This window comes from Apodemus sylvaticus, chromosome 16 (assembly GCF_947179515.1).
Source record: "Apodemus sylvaticus chromosome 16, mApoSyl1.1, whole genome shotgun sequence".
Classification (NCBI taxonomy): Eukaryota; Metazoa; Chordata; class Mammalia; order Rodentia; family Muridae; genus Apodemus; species Apodemus sylvaticus.
In genome coordinates, this window is record NC_067487.1 from 63897917 (window position 1) to 63915735 (window position 17819).

At 49.0% G+C, this 17819-nt stretch overlaps 1 protein-coding gene across 1 annotated transcript; it reads right to left on the reverse strand.

The window, feature by feature from the left end:
* Nucleotides 1-1387: 1387 nt before the first annotated feature.
* Enc1 (ectodermal-neural cortex 1) lies at nucleotides 1388-13867 on the reverse strand. The gene is made up of 3 exons (XM_052159715.1): nucleotides 13417-13867; nucleotides 8198-10013; nucleotides 1388-3934 (listed from the first exon to the last, which is right to left on the reverse strand). The coding sequence occupies exon 2, from the start codon at nucleotides 9998-10000 to the stop codon at nucleotides 8231-8233; it is 1770 nt and encodes a 589-aa protein (XP_052015675.1). The 5' UTR covers nucleotides 10001-10013; nucleotides 13417-13867; the 3' UTR covers nucleotides 1388-3934; nucleotides 8198-8230.
* Nucleotides 13868-17819: the final 3952 nt, after the last annotated feature.

The following is a 17819-nucleotide window of genomic DNA, read 5'->3' on the forward strand; positions in this document are numbered from 1 at the left end:
AACCTGTCCAGGGCTGGCAACATGACTCCGCTGGTGAAGTGTATGTCACGAGCCTAGGGGCCTAAGTTCCATCCCCAGAATCCACTCTGAAGGCCAGGCACAGCAGCTCATGGCTGTAATCCCAGAACTGGGGAGGTGGTACCAGGCAGACCCCAGGAGCACACTACACAGCCAGCCTAGCGGAGGGAGCCAGCCCCAGGCCAGTCAGACCATTTGCAAAAGCAAAGTGGCTGCCACCAGTGGATAAACACCGAGGTTGTCCTCTGGCTTCCCAAGGCATGTGTGCACAGGTGCATAGTGTAGTCTCACACACACAGCACACACACATTCACACATACACAAGCTTAAGAGTTCTGTCCATAACGATCTCCATTAGCAACTATTCTCCACTCTTCCAAGTTTCACTTATGAACTTGTGCCAACTTCCGCTCTTCCCTGGCATCTGCTGTCACACTTGTGTGAACCACTGTGTTTCCATGGGTCATACACACTGTGCCTTTGGAATCTGAAGGCTCAAGACGTTTGTTCCCAAAAGCCTGGCTCTATCCAAGCTTCACCCAGTGTGGAACCAACTGAGCCTTCTGTCAACTCAAGGCCTCTGCTGGCACCTTGATCATGGTCCAGCCGTTCTAACTGCATTATGTCTACTCGAGACTGATTCCTAGAGTCCCTATTAGGCAGCATTTAGTTTCTGGCCAGGAAAGACTGATCCCAACATTGCTTTGCACACAGGAATAATCAGGGGCCTGGCCCAAGTGATAAAGGGTCACTGATGTGACATTAAGTCACTGTGAAGAGAGGAGACTCCACACTCAGCCAGCTGTCAACTCAGAAGCAGCCAAGTGTGCCTGCAGATGACACCGTGGTGCATTCTGTCCCCTTACAGAGAATGACTGACACTCTTCAAACTTCAGTGTCATTGGATGGGGAGCACGAGGCTCCACCCCTCCTCTGATAGCTCTCTAACAAAGTATATAACCCACCGAAGAGGCAAAGTCCAGATTCTAATATAAGGAATACACACAATGCATTCAGGGTACAAGTGACACAGAAACGGCACACACTGCTTTAAGAGATTCTACTCTCAAGATGCCAGAACGCAGGCAGAGACAGGAGGAACAGAGTTCAAGGTCAGCCTTGTCTACATTTGAGAGTTTACAAGCCGGCTATGGCTGGGGGGGAAGGGGGAGAGGAAGAGGGGAGAAGGGAGGGAATGAGAAGAGAACGCAAAATAAAAATTTTATGTGCAAAACTTTTCATAAAATAGGTGCTAAATGGTTAAATGACACATTCAGCGATCACTTGAAATAAACTTCATGTTGATTAAATGAGAAAACACATTTCCAAATGCTTAAAATTTCATTGCTGCCGAATAAAAACTCATATATACAATGAAGAGAAAATCTCTAATAATTTATTGACCTTCAGTTTCACATCGTGAAAAAAAAATTGACAGTTTTACAAAACCTCAAAAATGTAGAAGCAAACAAGACATACAGACGTGACCAGCTTCTAACTGTCTACAGGGTTGGGTATGAGAACCACATAGTCAATAGCCAAGAGAGGGAGATTATGCGGCTCTAATCACTCTTATTCAGACAGGTGTCAAGTCTGAGAAAAGAGGCTCCCCCATTATACCAGAAGTGGAAGGCTGCCCTTTGTTATCCGTTTCCAGGGCAACCAGCTCACAAAATAAGAAGAACCCCCCCCTGTCTTATGCCAGGGTTTTTGTGTGTACTGTGCTGTGAATTGTATTTGCTTCAAAGTGTGGGACATTTCACAGGGCGAGAATGGTCAAGTAGCAAGCCCAAATGCCTCGATCCATTGAAAGAGCTGGAGTCTAGAAAGTTCCCCTGCCGGCTGGGGACCCACCCTTGCGGTGCAGCTCCCACAGGCTCACACAGTAATTAACAGAGAATTCAAGGCCGGGCCAGGCCGGGCCACAACTTTGAAACAGCTGCAGGGAATTCTCCCTGCTCTCAGCAGCAGTGACATGAAGATCTTGAGACAGACAGATTTGCATTGTAAACTATGGTGTGAGGACCACTACAAGGCAACTGATCGTGCCACCAGGGTACAATCAGACACTTACACTGCTTACGATACATCTAAGGACCAGAAACTGACTGCCCAGCCTCATTTGTTTTTTTGGTCCGACTACAGTCCACTTACTCATGGCACAGACATGTATAATTAGCCTAAAGTACTAAGGTGGAGAGAAATGTTAAGGAATTATCTGTCATTAGACAAGGCAAACACTCACAATGTAAAGGTGGTTATCTGTCTTAATTTCTATTTTTTTTTTAATACAGCACTGTGAGAAATATGAATCAAAGCAGGCAGGAGTTGCAAGCTCTGGTCTTCCCCAGATCCCTGGGGAAGTGCCCACTGTGGTCTAGCACTAATACCTACCACTGCACGTTTAGTAAACAAGCACTTAGGAGCAAAGAATGTATTCACATATGATCCCAATAGGACCGGAAGACCTCCACAGGCCACCTCTTAACTTTGGGAAAGGTGAGACCAAAGATGTCACTTCCACATACCAAAGAGCTCTTTCAACATGTATCCAAGTGTTGTAGCCAAGGGTGAACACTAATGTTTACATTGTATCAAAATGGATGTTTTCCTGGGAGTTTTGAGCCTTTCTAAATCAAGAGCCACGTGCGGGCCAAGCAATGCGGTCAGTAAGTTTGTTTACACATTTGGATTTTCCCCCCACTGGTGTGGTTACTCACCTGGGTAAATAAATAGATAAATAAATAAGCTTTGGACAATGTCTTCACCTGTGCCCTATATACATAACTATTCTGGAACCTCTCCAAGGTTTCAGGGTATTTCACAAACAGGGGAAATACTATAAATTTGGTCCTTTCCACGAGTCAGCAGCCGAGACCCAAGTTAGGTCAATCAGACAGACAGGAGAAAGAAAGGCAGACCAATGCCCTGCTCTTGTGTGTCCTGCCATCTGGGTGACCATGAGACCTCAGTAAAGGGTGGTCTAGGAATGGTGACTTCATGGTTTCTCTGCCTCTGGGATGTAATTTAGGTTTCCGTCTTGGAATCTGTCTCTGTCCCGACACTTCAAAAATGCACCCCTCCCCCACCCGACCCTCTACTTATCCTCCAAATTATAGCCCCAAAGTCTTCTTTTTGTGTGCGGCAAAGCACACCAACAGCTACAAAATGTGCAAAACATACGACCGTCCACACAGGCCCATACACGTGGAGACAACGTAAGCACTGTTTTCAGCATGCAGGCCGCAAACAATAAATAGCTAAATCTAGAACACATTTCTTAACAGCCAAGAGAAGGTTTAAAGTCACTTATAAATAGCAAAGAGCGTCTACCAAACAGCTACCAACAATGTCCCCATTGTCTTGAGACGTTCCTGGGGGACCACAAGCCCCCAGGATGAGAGGAGAGGAGAGTCCTAGGGTTCCCATTCTTCAGTCAGCCAGGCCAGCTTCCCTCCTGACCCTGGCTTGGCTTTGCATCTCCAATAGCAGCTGGCACGGAGGCGTCAAGCTCAGACTTCAGGGGCAGCTGACAACCATTTCAAATCTTGCACATAAATGGTGGGGCCGTGGAAATCAAAAGCTGATTGAGGTACAGCAAGGGAAAAGCCCAGCTTTTCTCTCCCTTTGAGGGGCTGATTAACGCTGACATTAATCCACAATTACCAGACAAGGACTAGATCACAAGTTCAGTCATTCATATTTAAACCGTGTGCTACTTATATAGAAGAAAAAAAAAAAGAAATCCCACCCCCCTCCCCCGCCCCTTCCTTCATGTCCACTTAAAGAGTGTTCGCAAGGTGCAGCCGATGGTATTCGAGGAGTCTTGTCGCAATTGCTCCTGGTTTTCTTTCTCTTCATTAAACTTGCCTTTTCCAAAGCAGAAACGTCATCTCATCTCGCCGTGCGGAGTGAGCTAAAACAGGAGAAAAAAAGAAAAAAGGTGGGGGGGAAAAGAATGAGGGATTTGTGATACGTCATGGTTTAAGACATTTGCTAATAGGCATACGGTTTAGAAAAATTTAGACTCAGGGCAGAGCTGGGCTATCCCACTTCTGAAGGTCTGAATTCAATAGAATTGTGTTCAGCCTGTGTTCAATCATCAACGTATGCACACAGCCGGTTGATACCATGATGACGGTCAGCCCATAAAATAATGGTGTCCAAAGCCCACCCTTTCTTACACATGAGTATGTTCAAATTCAAGCCTGCACGTGTTGATGCTATTACGAGCTGCCATCTTCTGCTTCTAATGTTTGGAAAGAGAGCTATTGTGACATAATCACTGGGGGAGGGGGTGTCAGCAAAGGAGACACCCCTAAGCCCACTGACCATAAAGAATCTAAAGGAGGCTTTTCAGAGAGAGAGAAGGCAGTCATAGTTTAACATGCATCTCCACCACTGGCGGCCTTGGTATCCCCAAGCAGGGACAAAGGGAGCTTTTGCAGGTCCACTCATTAATTGCATCAGATTCTTCTCTTCAGCTTGTGTGTGTTCAGAAGTGTGAGTCAGTTCCCAGTTGTTTCTCTTGGCTGTTATCTAACAGTGATTCAAGCCTACAAGACATTCCTTAGCCTTTAGTGTCTTCCCTTAGCCCCACCTCCCTGTAACCTGTCTATCCACATTAGGCCAAAAGAATGTGTCTTGTAATACATAGTATCTCAAGACATGGCAAACTCAGAAAGAGGGGGAAATTTCTAAAAGAAGAGAACAGCAAACATCAGTCCACATCCTGTCAGGCGGAGGCCATAAGACACCACAAAATTACTAGAAAACCAGAGTAGTTTCCCGCCTGTGTTCTGACCCACTGACTGTGCAGCAGGGGTCAGTTCAGATGTCGGTGGTGGGTGAGGTTTCTGACCTGGGAAGGTGTCCTCTAACCCTGGATGAATTCAGCTTGCGCCAGCATTTGGAAATCAGAGGATTCAGGCTGGGGGACAGTGCTGACACCCCAAGGGCAGTCTGAATGTCATTCTGCCCAGTTCCAAGTCTGCTTAACAGCATCTTACGTTTATAGTAAACTCTGGAAATTCAAACCATTGTTCTCCCTGTCGGAAACTGAAAAACTGGCTTTGATCAGGGGCTCATGTCAACCCTTTAAAAGCAGCAAGCCGGCCCTATCAAGATCAATTTTTATGTGCTTGACTCTTCTGTGAGGGATACCAAGGGTGAGGAATGCTGTTTTACATGTACCCAGTATTTCGGTTTGCTCTGATTCCCAGGGACCGGAAGCAAGTGATTAGGTTCAAATACCTTAGCGCATTCACTCTGGGCTGGAAAAGGGAACCCAAACTGAAGAACAGAAATCACAAACAGCTGATAATCAAAGGAACGGAACGCCCCCGGGACACACAGTGTGAACTCCAGCCAGATCAGAGCAAGGTCTCACTGCAGGAGAAGCCTGTAATACCCAGCTGGCTCTGTGATAGGCATTCTCACCACCCACCCGTAGGAATCGGGACAGTTTGCTGGACATTGTGGTTGAAATCACTCAACAAAAGAGCTGTCTTAAGTCCAGAAAGATCTAGAACGAGAACCTGCGTGCACTAGCCACCTCTCTGCTTGCCTCGACTTCCCAACCTTGCCTTCCTGTCTCCTGGTGACCATTTGTGACCTACTGCCACCATCCCTGGCAAGCCTATCAGTCCCCTGCACACAGTTGGTTCTGGGCTAACTCCTAATTTTGAGTCTGTTAATTAGCGCTTTTCACCTAAGCTGTTCTTTAGGCCTGCTTGAGAGTTGAGTCATGCACCCGTATCTCAAATGAGACAACCCCCTGCAGAACACTTGTTTATTCTGGATTACTGAGATGCCAGCAAGGCCGCACAAACCAGTTTGGTGTGGGCTGCTATCAGGAGATCGCTCCTCAGAGGAGGTTTCTGACTGTTGCTGCCCCTCTGGAGGAATCTCATGCCCAGGGACCATGCTGGCTGCAGAAGGCTGAGGGAGACAGCCAAAGGGCTGAAAACAGTCATGATACAATGTGAAAGGGAAACCAATTTTGCTGCTTGTGAGCTACTGAACATGGGGAAAAAAATGTAAAAAAAAGGCTGGGCGGTGGTGGTGTACGCCTTTAATGCCAGCACTTCAGAGGCAGAGGCAGAGGCAGGCGAATTTCTAAGTTAGAGGCCAGCCTGGTCTACAGAGTGAGTTCCAGGACAGCCAGGGCTACACAGAGAAACCCTGTTTCGAAAAACTACCAAAAGGAAGGAAGGAAAGAGGGAAGGGATGGAGGGAGGGAGGGAGGGAGGGAGGGAGGGAGGGAGGGAAGGAGGGAGAGAGAGAGGGAAGGAAGGAAGGAAGGAAGGAAGGAAGGAAGGAAGGAAGGAAGGAAGGAAGGAAGGAAGGAAGGGAAAAAATGAAATCCCACCTAGTTAGCTTACTACCACTCTGGTGTTAACCCCATTTTTCCTTTCAAAGGCATCTTTAAAGGTGTGCCACCCTAAGGAAAACAGAGCCAAAGCTCTCTAGAAAATAGTTTGTACTCTGGTTTCTCCACAGTGACATTATTCTCTTACAATTAGCACTGAGTCTGGAATCAGTGTGCTCCCAGGCCCTCTGTTAAGCTAGTTTGGGTTTTGTTGCTGTTTCGTCAACTTGACAAAAACTAGAGTCATTTTCCAGGTGGGAACCTCAATCACTATCACCTGTATACATACCTTTGGACAGCTTCTTGACTAACGACCCATGTGAGAGGGCCCAGGCCACTATAGGTGGTGCTATCTCTGGGCAGGTAGTCTTGGGATGTATAAGAAAGCAGTCTGGGATGTATAAGAAAGCTAAAGGAACAGGCCTTCAGGTTCTAGCCATGACCTTCTATATAGACCACCACTATAGGTGGTGCTATTCTCTGGGCAGGTAGTCTTGGGATGTATAAAGAAAGCAGTCTTGGGATGTATAAGAAAGCTAAAGGAACAGGCCTTCAGGTTCTAGCCATGACCTTCCTCGCCAATGGGCTATGACCTGATAACAGGTCAGAGGAAATGAGCCTGCCCCTCCCCCATACTGCTTTTGGTCAAGGTGTTTACCTCAGCAATAGGAACCTAACAGACACACATGCTGGGGCAGTTCCTGGGCCAGACCTGAGGCTGTTTCACAGGAGCTAAGCAGCCACATGTGACACCTAACTGTGCAGGCTGATGATTAATAATTGGATCCAAGAGAATAATCTATTCTTATGTTCATGAGACAACCATTATGTACTCGGATATATAACACATGATACGACTTGTGTTGATCCCGATGATAGGGTCAGGCTGACCGATTAACTCTGAAAAGGATGAAGTTAATGCTGAAGATGTCTACACAAGACATCAACTTTCTTGAGAACAACCTAGGGAACAACCTAGATTTTTCCTCCAAACTTAATACATGCTCTGAAGGGACGGGTGTATTTTGAGGGGAGACATTTTAAATAATCGAATATACAACTTTGGAGTCAACAAACTAGGAAATGTGACCAGTGGCTCTGTAACTCTATGAAGAACAGAAAGATCTGAAGATGTGAATGAAATTGGAAGAGCAACCCAGTATCCCCGGGATGATGCCAAGATGAACTTCCAAGTGTATCAGGCAGACTCCACACATGCAGTGTGTGTGCTCTGGAGTCAGGCTCCTTGGGTGGAGTCCTTACTGACTTGACCACTTGTTGAGGTCTATGACTTTGGGCAATGTACAAGTAAGTCAGGCTCCAGAGGTATCCTGGTTGCTCATCTTCATAGGGAGATTAGTAGTAACATCCCAGGGGTTGTTCTGGGTAAAGCATGTGGTCCTACTCTAAGAACACAGTGAGCATGTCGCAACCACAGGCTGGAATCACTAATGGAAGTGTGGGGTTCCCAACCTGGTTAGATACTTGGAGCACTGGAACACTTTCTTTAAAGTCCTGATAGCATGGGTTCCACCCCCAAACCCAATAAAATAACGTCTCTAGAATGGGCAGTTTCTGAAAATCTCTTTAGGAGATTCTGATGTTCAGTGATAGCTGAAAGCTACTGGTTTCTGTTAAAGAGGGGTTGCAGTGGTGCACAACCCAAGCAGTTTTGCTCTGGGAGCCAAAACCTTTCATTTTTACATGTGTGACTTCCGATAGACAGTAAGCGGTCCATCTCAGTCCACATCCTCTGAACTCAAGCCACCAGGCTGAAATTTCCCGCCGCACCTCCAGCCGTGGTCTTACCTCACGCGTGCTTTCTTTAGGATGCTCTCCGCATTAGGAAGGCAGGTGTTTCCAGGTGCTGACGAACGCAGTAGGGATCAGAGAGTACGGGACTGTGGTTATGCTATTCCACACATCTAAAGTTGGGTCGTAACAGTCCAAAGTCTTGCAGCGCTGAATGCCGAAGTATCCGCCAACCACATAAAGCTTGTTCCCGGAGGCCACGGCGTGGCAGCTCATGCGCTTGGCCGTCACGTCTCCCACCTTGGTCCACTGGTAAGTTTCACTATTGAATTTGTAAGCGGAGCAGGCAGAGAACTCTGTATCCCCACCCATAATAAAAATTTGGTTCCCCAGCACAGCTGCCGCCGTGTAACGCCAGGGCTGGGGACAGGTGGCCGGCACGGACCATCTGTTCTCGCATTGATCGTAACACTGAACCTTCGGAAGCTTGTCGTGGCTCACGCTGGTCCCTCCGAAAGCAAACAGCTTGAGTTTGGCACTCACTACGGCAGCATTGCTGACGCCTTCCCGGAGTGGGGCGACCATGGTCCATTTGTTGGTTGTGGGGTCATACTGTTCTACTTGCTTTAGAGAGACTGAGGGGGAGGCGGGGAGGCAGCCGGTTGCGGCTGTGTGGCCTCCGACTACATACAGGCAGTGCTTCAGTTCAGCTGACCCATGGCCAAACCTGGCCACCAGCATGGGGGCAGCCTTGGACCATTCCTCATGCAGGGTATCATAAACCCAGACATCTTTTGAGACTCCATTCTCCGATCCCCGCCCCCCAGTAATATATACTTTGCAGCCAATTGCACATGCGCTGAACTCTTTCCTCGGGCTGGGAATGTCAGCCTTGGGAATGATTTCTTTAGCCTTCTGGTCTACCAAGTACAGTTTGTCACACATGAAAGTCTGCCCTCCCAGGAGGAACAGGGCGTGGCCGGTTTTCCGAGGACGAGCACAGAGGCTGGTAACCACGCCATCATTCTGCAAGATTTTTAGTTTGCACCGGATGGCCTCTTCCACGATCTCTTTACTCTTTCTCTGCTTGGTGATGAGTTCTTCCATTGCTACGTTCTCCATGAGATAGATGGCAGGAAGGAGGGCCAGCCTCACTGTCTGCAACAGTTCTGGGAGGTAACAGTAACGCTTCTTCAGGTCATAGCTGATCCAGTTCATCGCAGACTCATACACCAGCCTTTCGTCTTCCGTCTCCAGCTCTTCACTGGACAGGAGCTGCACAACCATGTCCTGGGGTAACTGGAGGAAATCTTCGTTCTTCCGAATGGTTTGGAAGTTGCTCAGACACATTCTCCAGGAGAGTTCGTACAGCTTGGTGCACTGGTGGGCATCAGAGAGCAGCAGCATGCCCAGACAGTTGGTGGGATGCAGGTTCTTCTCCAGAAATTCTGCACATGCGTCTCTGATGTCCTGAAACTCCAGCATGTCACCGGCCTCCAGGAGCGACTCGGCGTTTTCTTCATTGATGATGACCCGAGAGGAGTATGCGTAGTCTAGAAGCAGCTCCAAGACTTCGGGGTGGATGGAATTGTCAAAGTTCACTTCACTGTCCTGGCTCTCTTTCAGACCACCACTGAACATGGCTTCAAAGTAGCGGCTGCACGCAGCCAGCACTGCCCGGTGGCAAGGGAAGGTCCTGTTTCCCGCATGGAGAAGGACATCTGTGAAGAGGCGCTGCTGACGCAGAAGGTTCAAGTGAGTGAGAACACTGTCGGCATAAGAAGACTTATGAAACAGGTAGATGTTGATGGAACCACTGCTGGCCCTGGACTTGCGGTTCTCATGCACGCTGACTGACATTTTGTTTCAACTCCTAAAAGAAAAGAAAACAAACCCATTGAAGACGATGCTCTTGATGTTCCCAGCTGTAGCACAAAAGCAACAATCACTTAGACAAAGAAAACAGAGCCTTGTTGTTGTCCGTCCTGTTCGGAGGAGGAGGGTATGGCCACAACAGACCAAAGCTGGAGAGAACACCCAGGAAGGGGAGACACTCCTTATAATGCTGTTGAGCTATACAAATCATTCATGGTTGGGGGGCTAGGTAGGGGAGAGGGGAGAGGGGAGGCTTAAAAACAGGTTTATTTTGGAAGACCTGACTGCCAACTTCCACCATTTAGGATACGGAAGTTCTTGAGACTGGAAGTCAGCAGAAGCTGAGAGAGGCAGGTCTCAGTCTCTCAGTTCCCAGGGCCAGGCCAGCTGATTCACTACAGGCCACTTAAAATGCCAAGCTTCCCGCTCTCATAATGCCAGAAACGTCAGGAGGCCACCGGCTTTAAAGCCCTATGCAACATAAAGCCATGTGTAAAGCAAACACCTACTAATTAGAAATTCTATTAAGAACTCCTTTGGTCAGATCCAAACTCTGTATGCATATAGCTACACAACTCCTGAAGTGGTCAAGCTTTTACTCCAAGGCAAAAGCGGCAGTTTCTGACTAGACAGCTCTACCACTGTAGAGCTCTAAATGTAGAATGTGAACATTTCCGCACAGTGATCAGGCTGCAGTGAAAGCACAGGAGAGATTCTGGCCACAATTACCTCCCATCTTTCTGAACCTGGACAGCTTCCAAAAGGAGACTTTGGCACATAAAAGGAAGAATATTTTGAGCAGGCAGCTTCGTGCTGTTTTTCAGTTCCTCCTGCTCTACACCAATTCTTGGAAAACCATCACAAGAACAAAGGATGCTTCCACCCACCTCTTTGATTAAACACTCCATCACCGGGACTGTTAGGTACCTGCAGATGCCGCACCTGCATACTGGGAGTTCAAACTGCAAACACGGCTTTTATGTAAATTTAAAAGCACACAGGGGTGTGTGTGTGTGTGTGTGTGTGTGATTCATGTGCCTATGTGTGTATTTTAACAGCCATTGTTCATGGAGGACGACTGTAAGATTTATTGGCTAGCTATAGTGCTTTTCTAAGTACCAAAATTAGCACCAGTAGAATCTAATGCTATCTTCTTGAGTATCTGTTGTAAGAAAACTGGGGGCCAATAATATGGACAATGTCCACTGTCCATCTTAAAAAATGGAATTACTTCTCCCTTCTGACAACACTCTTCTCTCGGCTCGAAGATAAAATAAAGCCTTAAGAACCTGCCGGGTTCAGGATTCCAGAGGAGGTTGTTTATGCCTGTAGGCTGGACCCTGTAGTTAGCTACTGTATCTTTTCTGATGCAAACAGTCTGAATTCACAGCACAGCTGAAACCCACCGCTTTTCCTTCAGTCATTCAGATTTTTTTTATTTATATTCCAGGAATTATTAATAAATATGACTTACCAGATTCGTGAGCTATAAGTGCAATTGCCCCCCCCCCACAGGTATGAAAGTTGGCACAGAAAAAAAAGGAACAAAGGTGGGTGTCTGACGTGTCCCTGGAGCATCTCTTTAGGTGAGGTAACTTGTTTTCCTCTGGTTGGGGAATGTTACTTTTCAGGGTGGGTAAACAAAGGCCAAAGAGAGCCAAGAAAACATCAAAGTTACAAAGTTTCAGAGTTACAAAGCCTGGGCAAAACACCCAGAAATTTCCAGTGGGTAGCAAGACGAACAGGGCCCAAGTATCCCCGCTACCTGGAGAATCACCGCTACCTCAAGCAAGGGCTCTATCTTCTAGTTCTGCTTATCGCAATGTGCAGAGTTCTGGAGAATGACCCAATGGGGTATCCTCTGTGAATACACTAAGTTTAGGAAGTGTTCGGTTCAGACTCCCAATGCTCTTGAAATCCGCTTGCTTTACCCTGTAGATGCCACTTAAATGAATGTGTTCAGTCTGAGTTATTTTGAGGAAGACTTTAAGCCTAAACCTCTAAATGATTGTCTAGTCTAAGGAAGCTGCCTCCTCTCGGGCTAGGAGCCAAGAAAGGAACACAGGCATCTAATGCTAGCAGGCTGAGCTGGAATCGCACAGGTCTGGGGAGTCAGGGTGGTGTAAAACAACGTTCCCAACCAGGTGTATACTTAAGAAAACAGTTTGTCTAGAAGACCTACAGGACGTGCTACACTCTGCATCCTGTGTTTAGGCTGTTGTGTTTTCTAAGTCTCCCCCAGAAAAGCAGAAGGCAGAGTCTACCCTGTCACTTTGGGTCCTTCCCACTAGAAGGGAATGTCACTGTCACAATCTCTCATCTTGCAACCACTGTAGGATTAAAACAAAAGGTGCGCTTGGAGACCCAAAGGAGACTACTTGCTTTCTGGGTTAGAATCATGCAAACGTCAAAATATCCAGACATCATTTATACATTTACTAAACACACTTTCAACATTAAAGGAATCATTCTTTGCAACATTTTTTAAAGCCCCCAGAGACATAAATCCGCATGCTAAGGAAGTGGCCCCAAAAATGCACACATATACTTAACTTGCGTCTACAAAGAAGGCAGAGAAAAAGACTGCTATTACTTTGAACATCAAAAGGGCACCTAGCTCTGTAACTTCGGTTCATTTACTGCTGCTTCCAGGCAGGATGTCTGCTTCCAACACTGGGAGCACTGCCGTCTCTCTCCTGGTTTTAAGCCTCACAATCCCACAAGAAAAGAAGCCACCGGGCTGATGTCCTCAAACACTCACATTATTGACAACAATGGATCCACACTACAAAGATGTTTACCAAAATAGCTCTTCGCCACACAGTCCTCTACAACACTTGCAACGCTATTTAACGCGCTGGACAGGTTGGTGAGGGCGACACCAAATTACAAGTCCAAGTTCACTGTTTCATCTCCACCCCGCCCACCAATTCCTAGTCTTTGAAATTAATAATGTCATTCTAAAAGGCAAAAGCTTGCAGGAGAAGAAACTCGTTTTTCAGGAACCAGTTTTCATTCATTTGGCTGTAGTCAAATGCTCGCATGAGGAGGTCTGCGCATGGCCCCCCGCACCCCCCCCCAAGACAGCTACGAGGCACCCTGGGGAACCGATCCCACGCGCTGGGCTGCCTGGAGGTTGCTGGAAGCCGGGATGATATTATCCCCCAACCTGGCTCCTCGCACCCACCGAGACTTGCCCGGGCGTTACACCGCAGAGGGGAGGCAGGTCGCTCTCCTAGTCTGTCCCACACCAGCGACTGCCTCGAGAGCACCTCCTGGGCTTAAGCCACAGCCAGGGTGGCCGGCGCCGGCTCGGTGCTCCCAAGCACACTCCGCAGCAGACTCCCACCTCCCGAAACCCGGGCGCCCGCAACAGGTTTGGGGTTGCAGGGCAAACTTACAGTAGTGGCGACTGGCCTCTGCACACAACCGGCTGGGGTTCTTGCCTCAGTCACCCGCAGGGAGCCGAAGAAGGGCGTCTCTGTTCCAGGAAGCGATGGCGATCGCCGGGGAGAAAAGAACGCCGGGAAGAGAAGCGAGAGCGTCCCGGGTAGTGGCTCCCGGGCCGGCTCCGGCAGGCAGCTGACCTCGGTCTCCGGATCTGCAGCTACGGACCTGGCGCCCCGGCCGGGCCAAGCGTCTGCCGGCGCGCGCCTAGCCAGGGGAGAGTGAGCCTGCGGCGGCCGCGCCGCGGAGGAAGGCGGGCTGAGCGCAGGGGGAGGGAACCGGGCTGCGGCGTGAGCGCTGGCGGCCGCCTGGCGTCGTCTCTGGGTCTCTGCAGCGCCTCCGTCGCGCCGCCGACTCTGAGGCTGCGGGAGCCGACTGCGCCGGGCCACCGTGTGCCGGGCTATAAGTTGCGCCCGGGAGGGGGCGCGTATGCAAAGAGATTCGCTGGGGGGTGGGGGAGAGGGAGGAGAGAGGAAGCGCGTCCACCAGCGGGCAGGAGCGGGAGGAGCTGGAGGGGGAGGGTGTCGGGGGAGGGGGAGTTAGCCGGAGAGGAACCAAGGGAGTGGGGCGGGGAGCGAACCGAGACAAAGCGGACGCCCTCGCTCAGTTACGGGCAGCTGCAGCCCTCGGGGACCGCGAAGAAAATACGCTTAAGGGGTTCCGAGGGTCTTCGCTTCTCCGGGTCAACTCCATTCAAGGCTAAGTCGGAGGCTGGGGCGCCCACCACAGGGGAAAGCAGCCCTGGGCGCTTTCCTGCACTCAAGGGGGCCAGGATCCTAAGAATGCTCAGTGGAGTAGCCAAGGCCAAGCCGGGGATCCACCGCCCCGGCATGCACAACCACTCACTGGGTTAGGGCCCCCAGCGGCAGGCAGAGCCTAGTTCCCGCTGGAGCAAGGGGGAAGCCCGGGTTTGGACCTTGGGGGAAACACTGCAGGTTGCACAAGTGGACATTGGGTTACTTGCTGGCAAGGGGCCAGACTCCTGCTCCAGGCTCTTGACGGGTGACTTCCTTCTCCACCCCAAGTTAGTGACGAACCCGCAGCAGGACTCTGCCTCGCTCGGAGCTGGAGCCACAGCGACCCCGACTCGGTCCTGCGGGCCCACGTGTTTCGCAACCAATAGCCAGGGCCGCTAGATTCAAAGCAAACTTCTCCAAGGAGCTGCTACGCTGCCTCCTCCTGGTAGGGAAGATGTCTCAGTCACCTTCGAGACTTTGGTTGGTTAGTGGAGTTTGTAGTTCGGTCTAGAAATAGCCCCCCCACCCCCCCACCCACACATACACATACCTAAAGCCTCGAGAGCCTAGCAAAAGAAGGAACTCTGTCCGAATAAATAAATATAAATAAATAAATTCACGTGGCTCACAACTGTTTATGACTCTCATTTTTGTCTCATTGTGTGTGCCGGGGCTTTTTGGCTGGGAGCTAAAAAGCCACTTTAAGTTTCCTCATTTGAGATCTGTAGGGACGGATTGTATATAGATCCTTATTGTACAGGTGGGGAAAGAGAGAGGTCTTTGGGCGATGTGAATTGCCGGGCTGGAGACCTGCAGGGCCTCAGTCGTGGCTGAGGAGATCGGCTTTACCCTGTCCTCTTCATTTCCCCAGCGCTTCGCCCCCAGTCTTCGTTTTCTTAAAACGCCAGGCGGGTAACAATGGTTTAAATCGGCTCAGGAGGCTCCACATGGCGCTTCCTGAGACCACAGACTGGTTCTTTATCCCAGCTCCCCCTCTGGCTTCCTCTGCTATTATCCAAGCTGATAAATTTTGCTCATCGCAAAGAAAGACAGTGCCCTCTTAAGTCCTTTCTCAGCATTAACTCTCATCAGCCTCACGACAGCCTTTTTTTTTTCAAATCTGTTTCCTATTTTAATTTTTGATAGCGTCTTGGCTCCGTTTTGCTTTACAAAACTAGAAAAGCTGGGGGGATTCAAGGTAAGAACCAGGTGCTGAGGGCGGGGCGGGGCGGGGCGGGGCGGGGGTGGGGCAGCGAGGAGTCAGGCAGGCAGAATTTAGTTCCCAAGGAGAGAAAGGCACAACCAATAGAAAGCAAACGGATGGAAACGGAGTTCGCACCAGAGATAGGCTCTGACAAGAGGAAGATGGGAATGGGTCTCTGCTACACATGTCTTTTAAAAACACACTTCTGTGTGCTGTGGCCAGCTATGAGAGGCCCCAGAGCCGACTACTGTGCACTTTCCTTTGCATCTGTCTGGGTTTAGGTCTAACACAGACACGTTGGTTTAGGGCACTAACAGTTAATGTGTCCCTGTGGAGCAGTGTTGCATTAAGAAGTTAACACATCTTCTCTTTTGACAAAATATGTCTTTCTTTCTCCCAAAGCCACCTTGAACGGCTGTCTCTGCCTAGAAGCAGTGTATGTATATATACACGTCAGCTGGTTGGCTGGGGATTTTGCCAGGAGAAGCCACCTGGCAAAGGACAGATAATTGTTTCTATTCCATCTGCCACCTGAACGTTTTAGCGTCCACAATGAACAGTGAGGTTTGCGTCTCTGTAGAGTGCTTGGCTGAGAAAGCAGGGCTAAGAGGATGCTAAGTCCAGCTGTTATCCACCGCTGTATCTTTTCTACCTAATGTTACCATTTCCTGCGCTTCAACTCAAGAAAACAAAATCGCAGCCTGGAAACTCCTGAAACGAATTCAGTGACCATACACATCCCTTCACGTGCTACCGGGAGATAAGCAACTCCCGGGTGATGGAATTTGTTTACATAGGTTATACAAACAGGAAAATGCGGAAAGACACAGGAACTGAACTTACATTTTAGAAAAGTGTGTTTCCGATGACTCTCAGACTTGAGCCAGAATATGAAAATTCTTTAGACTGTTGGGCGGTGTCTAATGCCTCTCTCAAGGCTGAGAGTGATTTGCAAGGTAGTGGATTTATGATCACAGAAACTCAAGCTGTGTCATTTTTATGGCATCTCCCGGCCAATGGTAAAAGTCATCCTTATCACCTTGTTCACAGGAAGCAAAGGTGAGACGTGTGCATGAACAGGAAGAATGCTCTCCCAGGATTGGGATCACACCGCGCTACAACAGACAGGGCAGGATACCAATATGTCAGACCTCAGGAGAAGAGGCCACTCCTTTGCTTGGTACAGCAGCCTGAGAGTGATTCAGGATGCTAGTTAGGCTGGTCCGCTGGCACTGGGAACCTCTCTTTGCCTGCCTGGCCTTGGGACGCTAAACCAAGGTTATTTCAAATGCTGTTACAAAGCTGTGCCCAAGGCTTTGGCCTTGTTATCTTCCTTAACAATATTATTTTGCTAGGCTGCAAAATCAGCAGCGTGGGGTTAAATGTATTAGCTGCCTTCAAACTTAATCTATCTTCATTCATTCCTAATTATTCTCAGCCTGAATTAATGAGAGTGATTTAATTAACACCATACAATCGCAGTACCAGGGACTGGACAGCTCAGGGGATTAGTTAGACCAGACTGGGCCAGGCAGCTGCCACCCCGACACTTGCAGGTTCCCAAAGCCTTACCCAAATTCAGACATGTCCCCCTGCTGGGATTCCAGAAGGGCCCCTTTGTTCTTTGAGTCACTTCCTCAATCTGTGTGAGGAAGATGGCGGCCCTCCTAGGTAGGCTCAGTAGAGTCAACATGGCAGAGGGCCAAATGCCCACCCAAGGTGCGGTGACTCATCTTTATTGTCAACTCGGCTGGATTTAGAATCACCTAAGAGAGACATACCTCGAGGCGGGTGTCAGAGTGGGCATTTTCAGAGAGTTTCCATTGAGGAGGAAGACGCCCCCCCACCCCGACTGGAGATAGTGCCATCCCATGCGGTTGTGGTTTCAGGCTGAATACATTTGGGGGTAGGGAGTGGGAAATGAGCTGTCCGTTGGCATTCATTCACTATGCTTGCCAAAGATGCGCTGTGACCAACTATCTCACGCTCCTATATTCCTAACCCTCACTCCCCGCAATGGACTATATCTCTTTAAATTATGAGCCCAAATTAATCTTTTTGTTTTCTCCTTACATTGCTTTTCTTTTCATCAGACTGAACTTGTGCTAGGAAGTGAACATCCAGCCAGGGATGCTATCTCCTGGTCACACAAGTGTGGACGGAACAGGAGGAAAGGAGGATTTGCAATACTGCAACCTCAAGGGTCCGGGCGACGATGACCTCACCCTCACTGAGCGTCCCTCGGTGTAGGTACCTGTGTGCGCATGCGCTTGCGCAATCATGTGTTCCGATAAGACTTAGCTTGTGGTGTCCACCTCAGTCCCATATAGTGGTCAGCCTAGAAAAGGGACTTTGGCTCTTGCGAAGCGAGAGTTTCTTACTGGAAGTTCTGAAGAAGGACCAAAGGCTTCTTCAG

Coding starts and splice junctions, on each gene's coding strand:
- Enc1 (XM_052159715.1), bottom strand. CDS start 10,000: ATGTCAGTCAGCGTGCATGAGAACCGCAAGTCCAGGGCCAGCAGTGGT.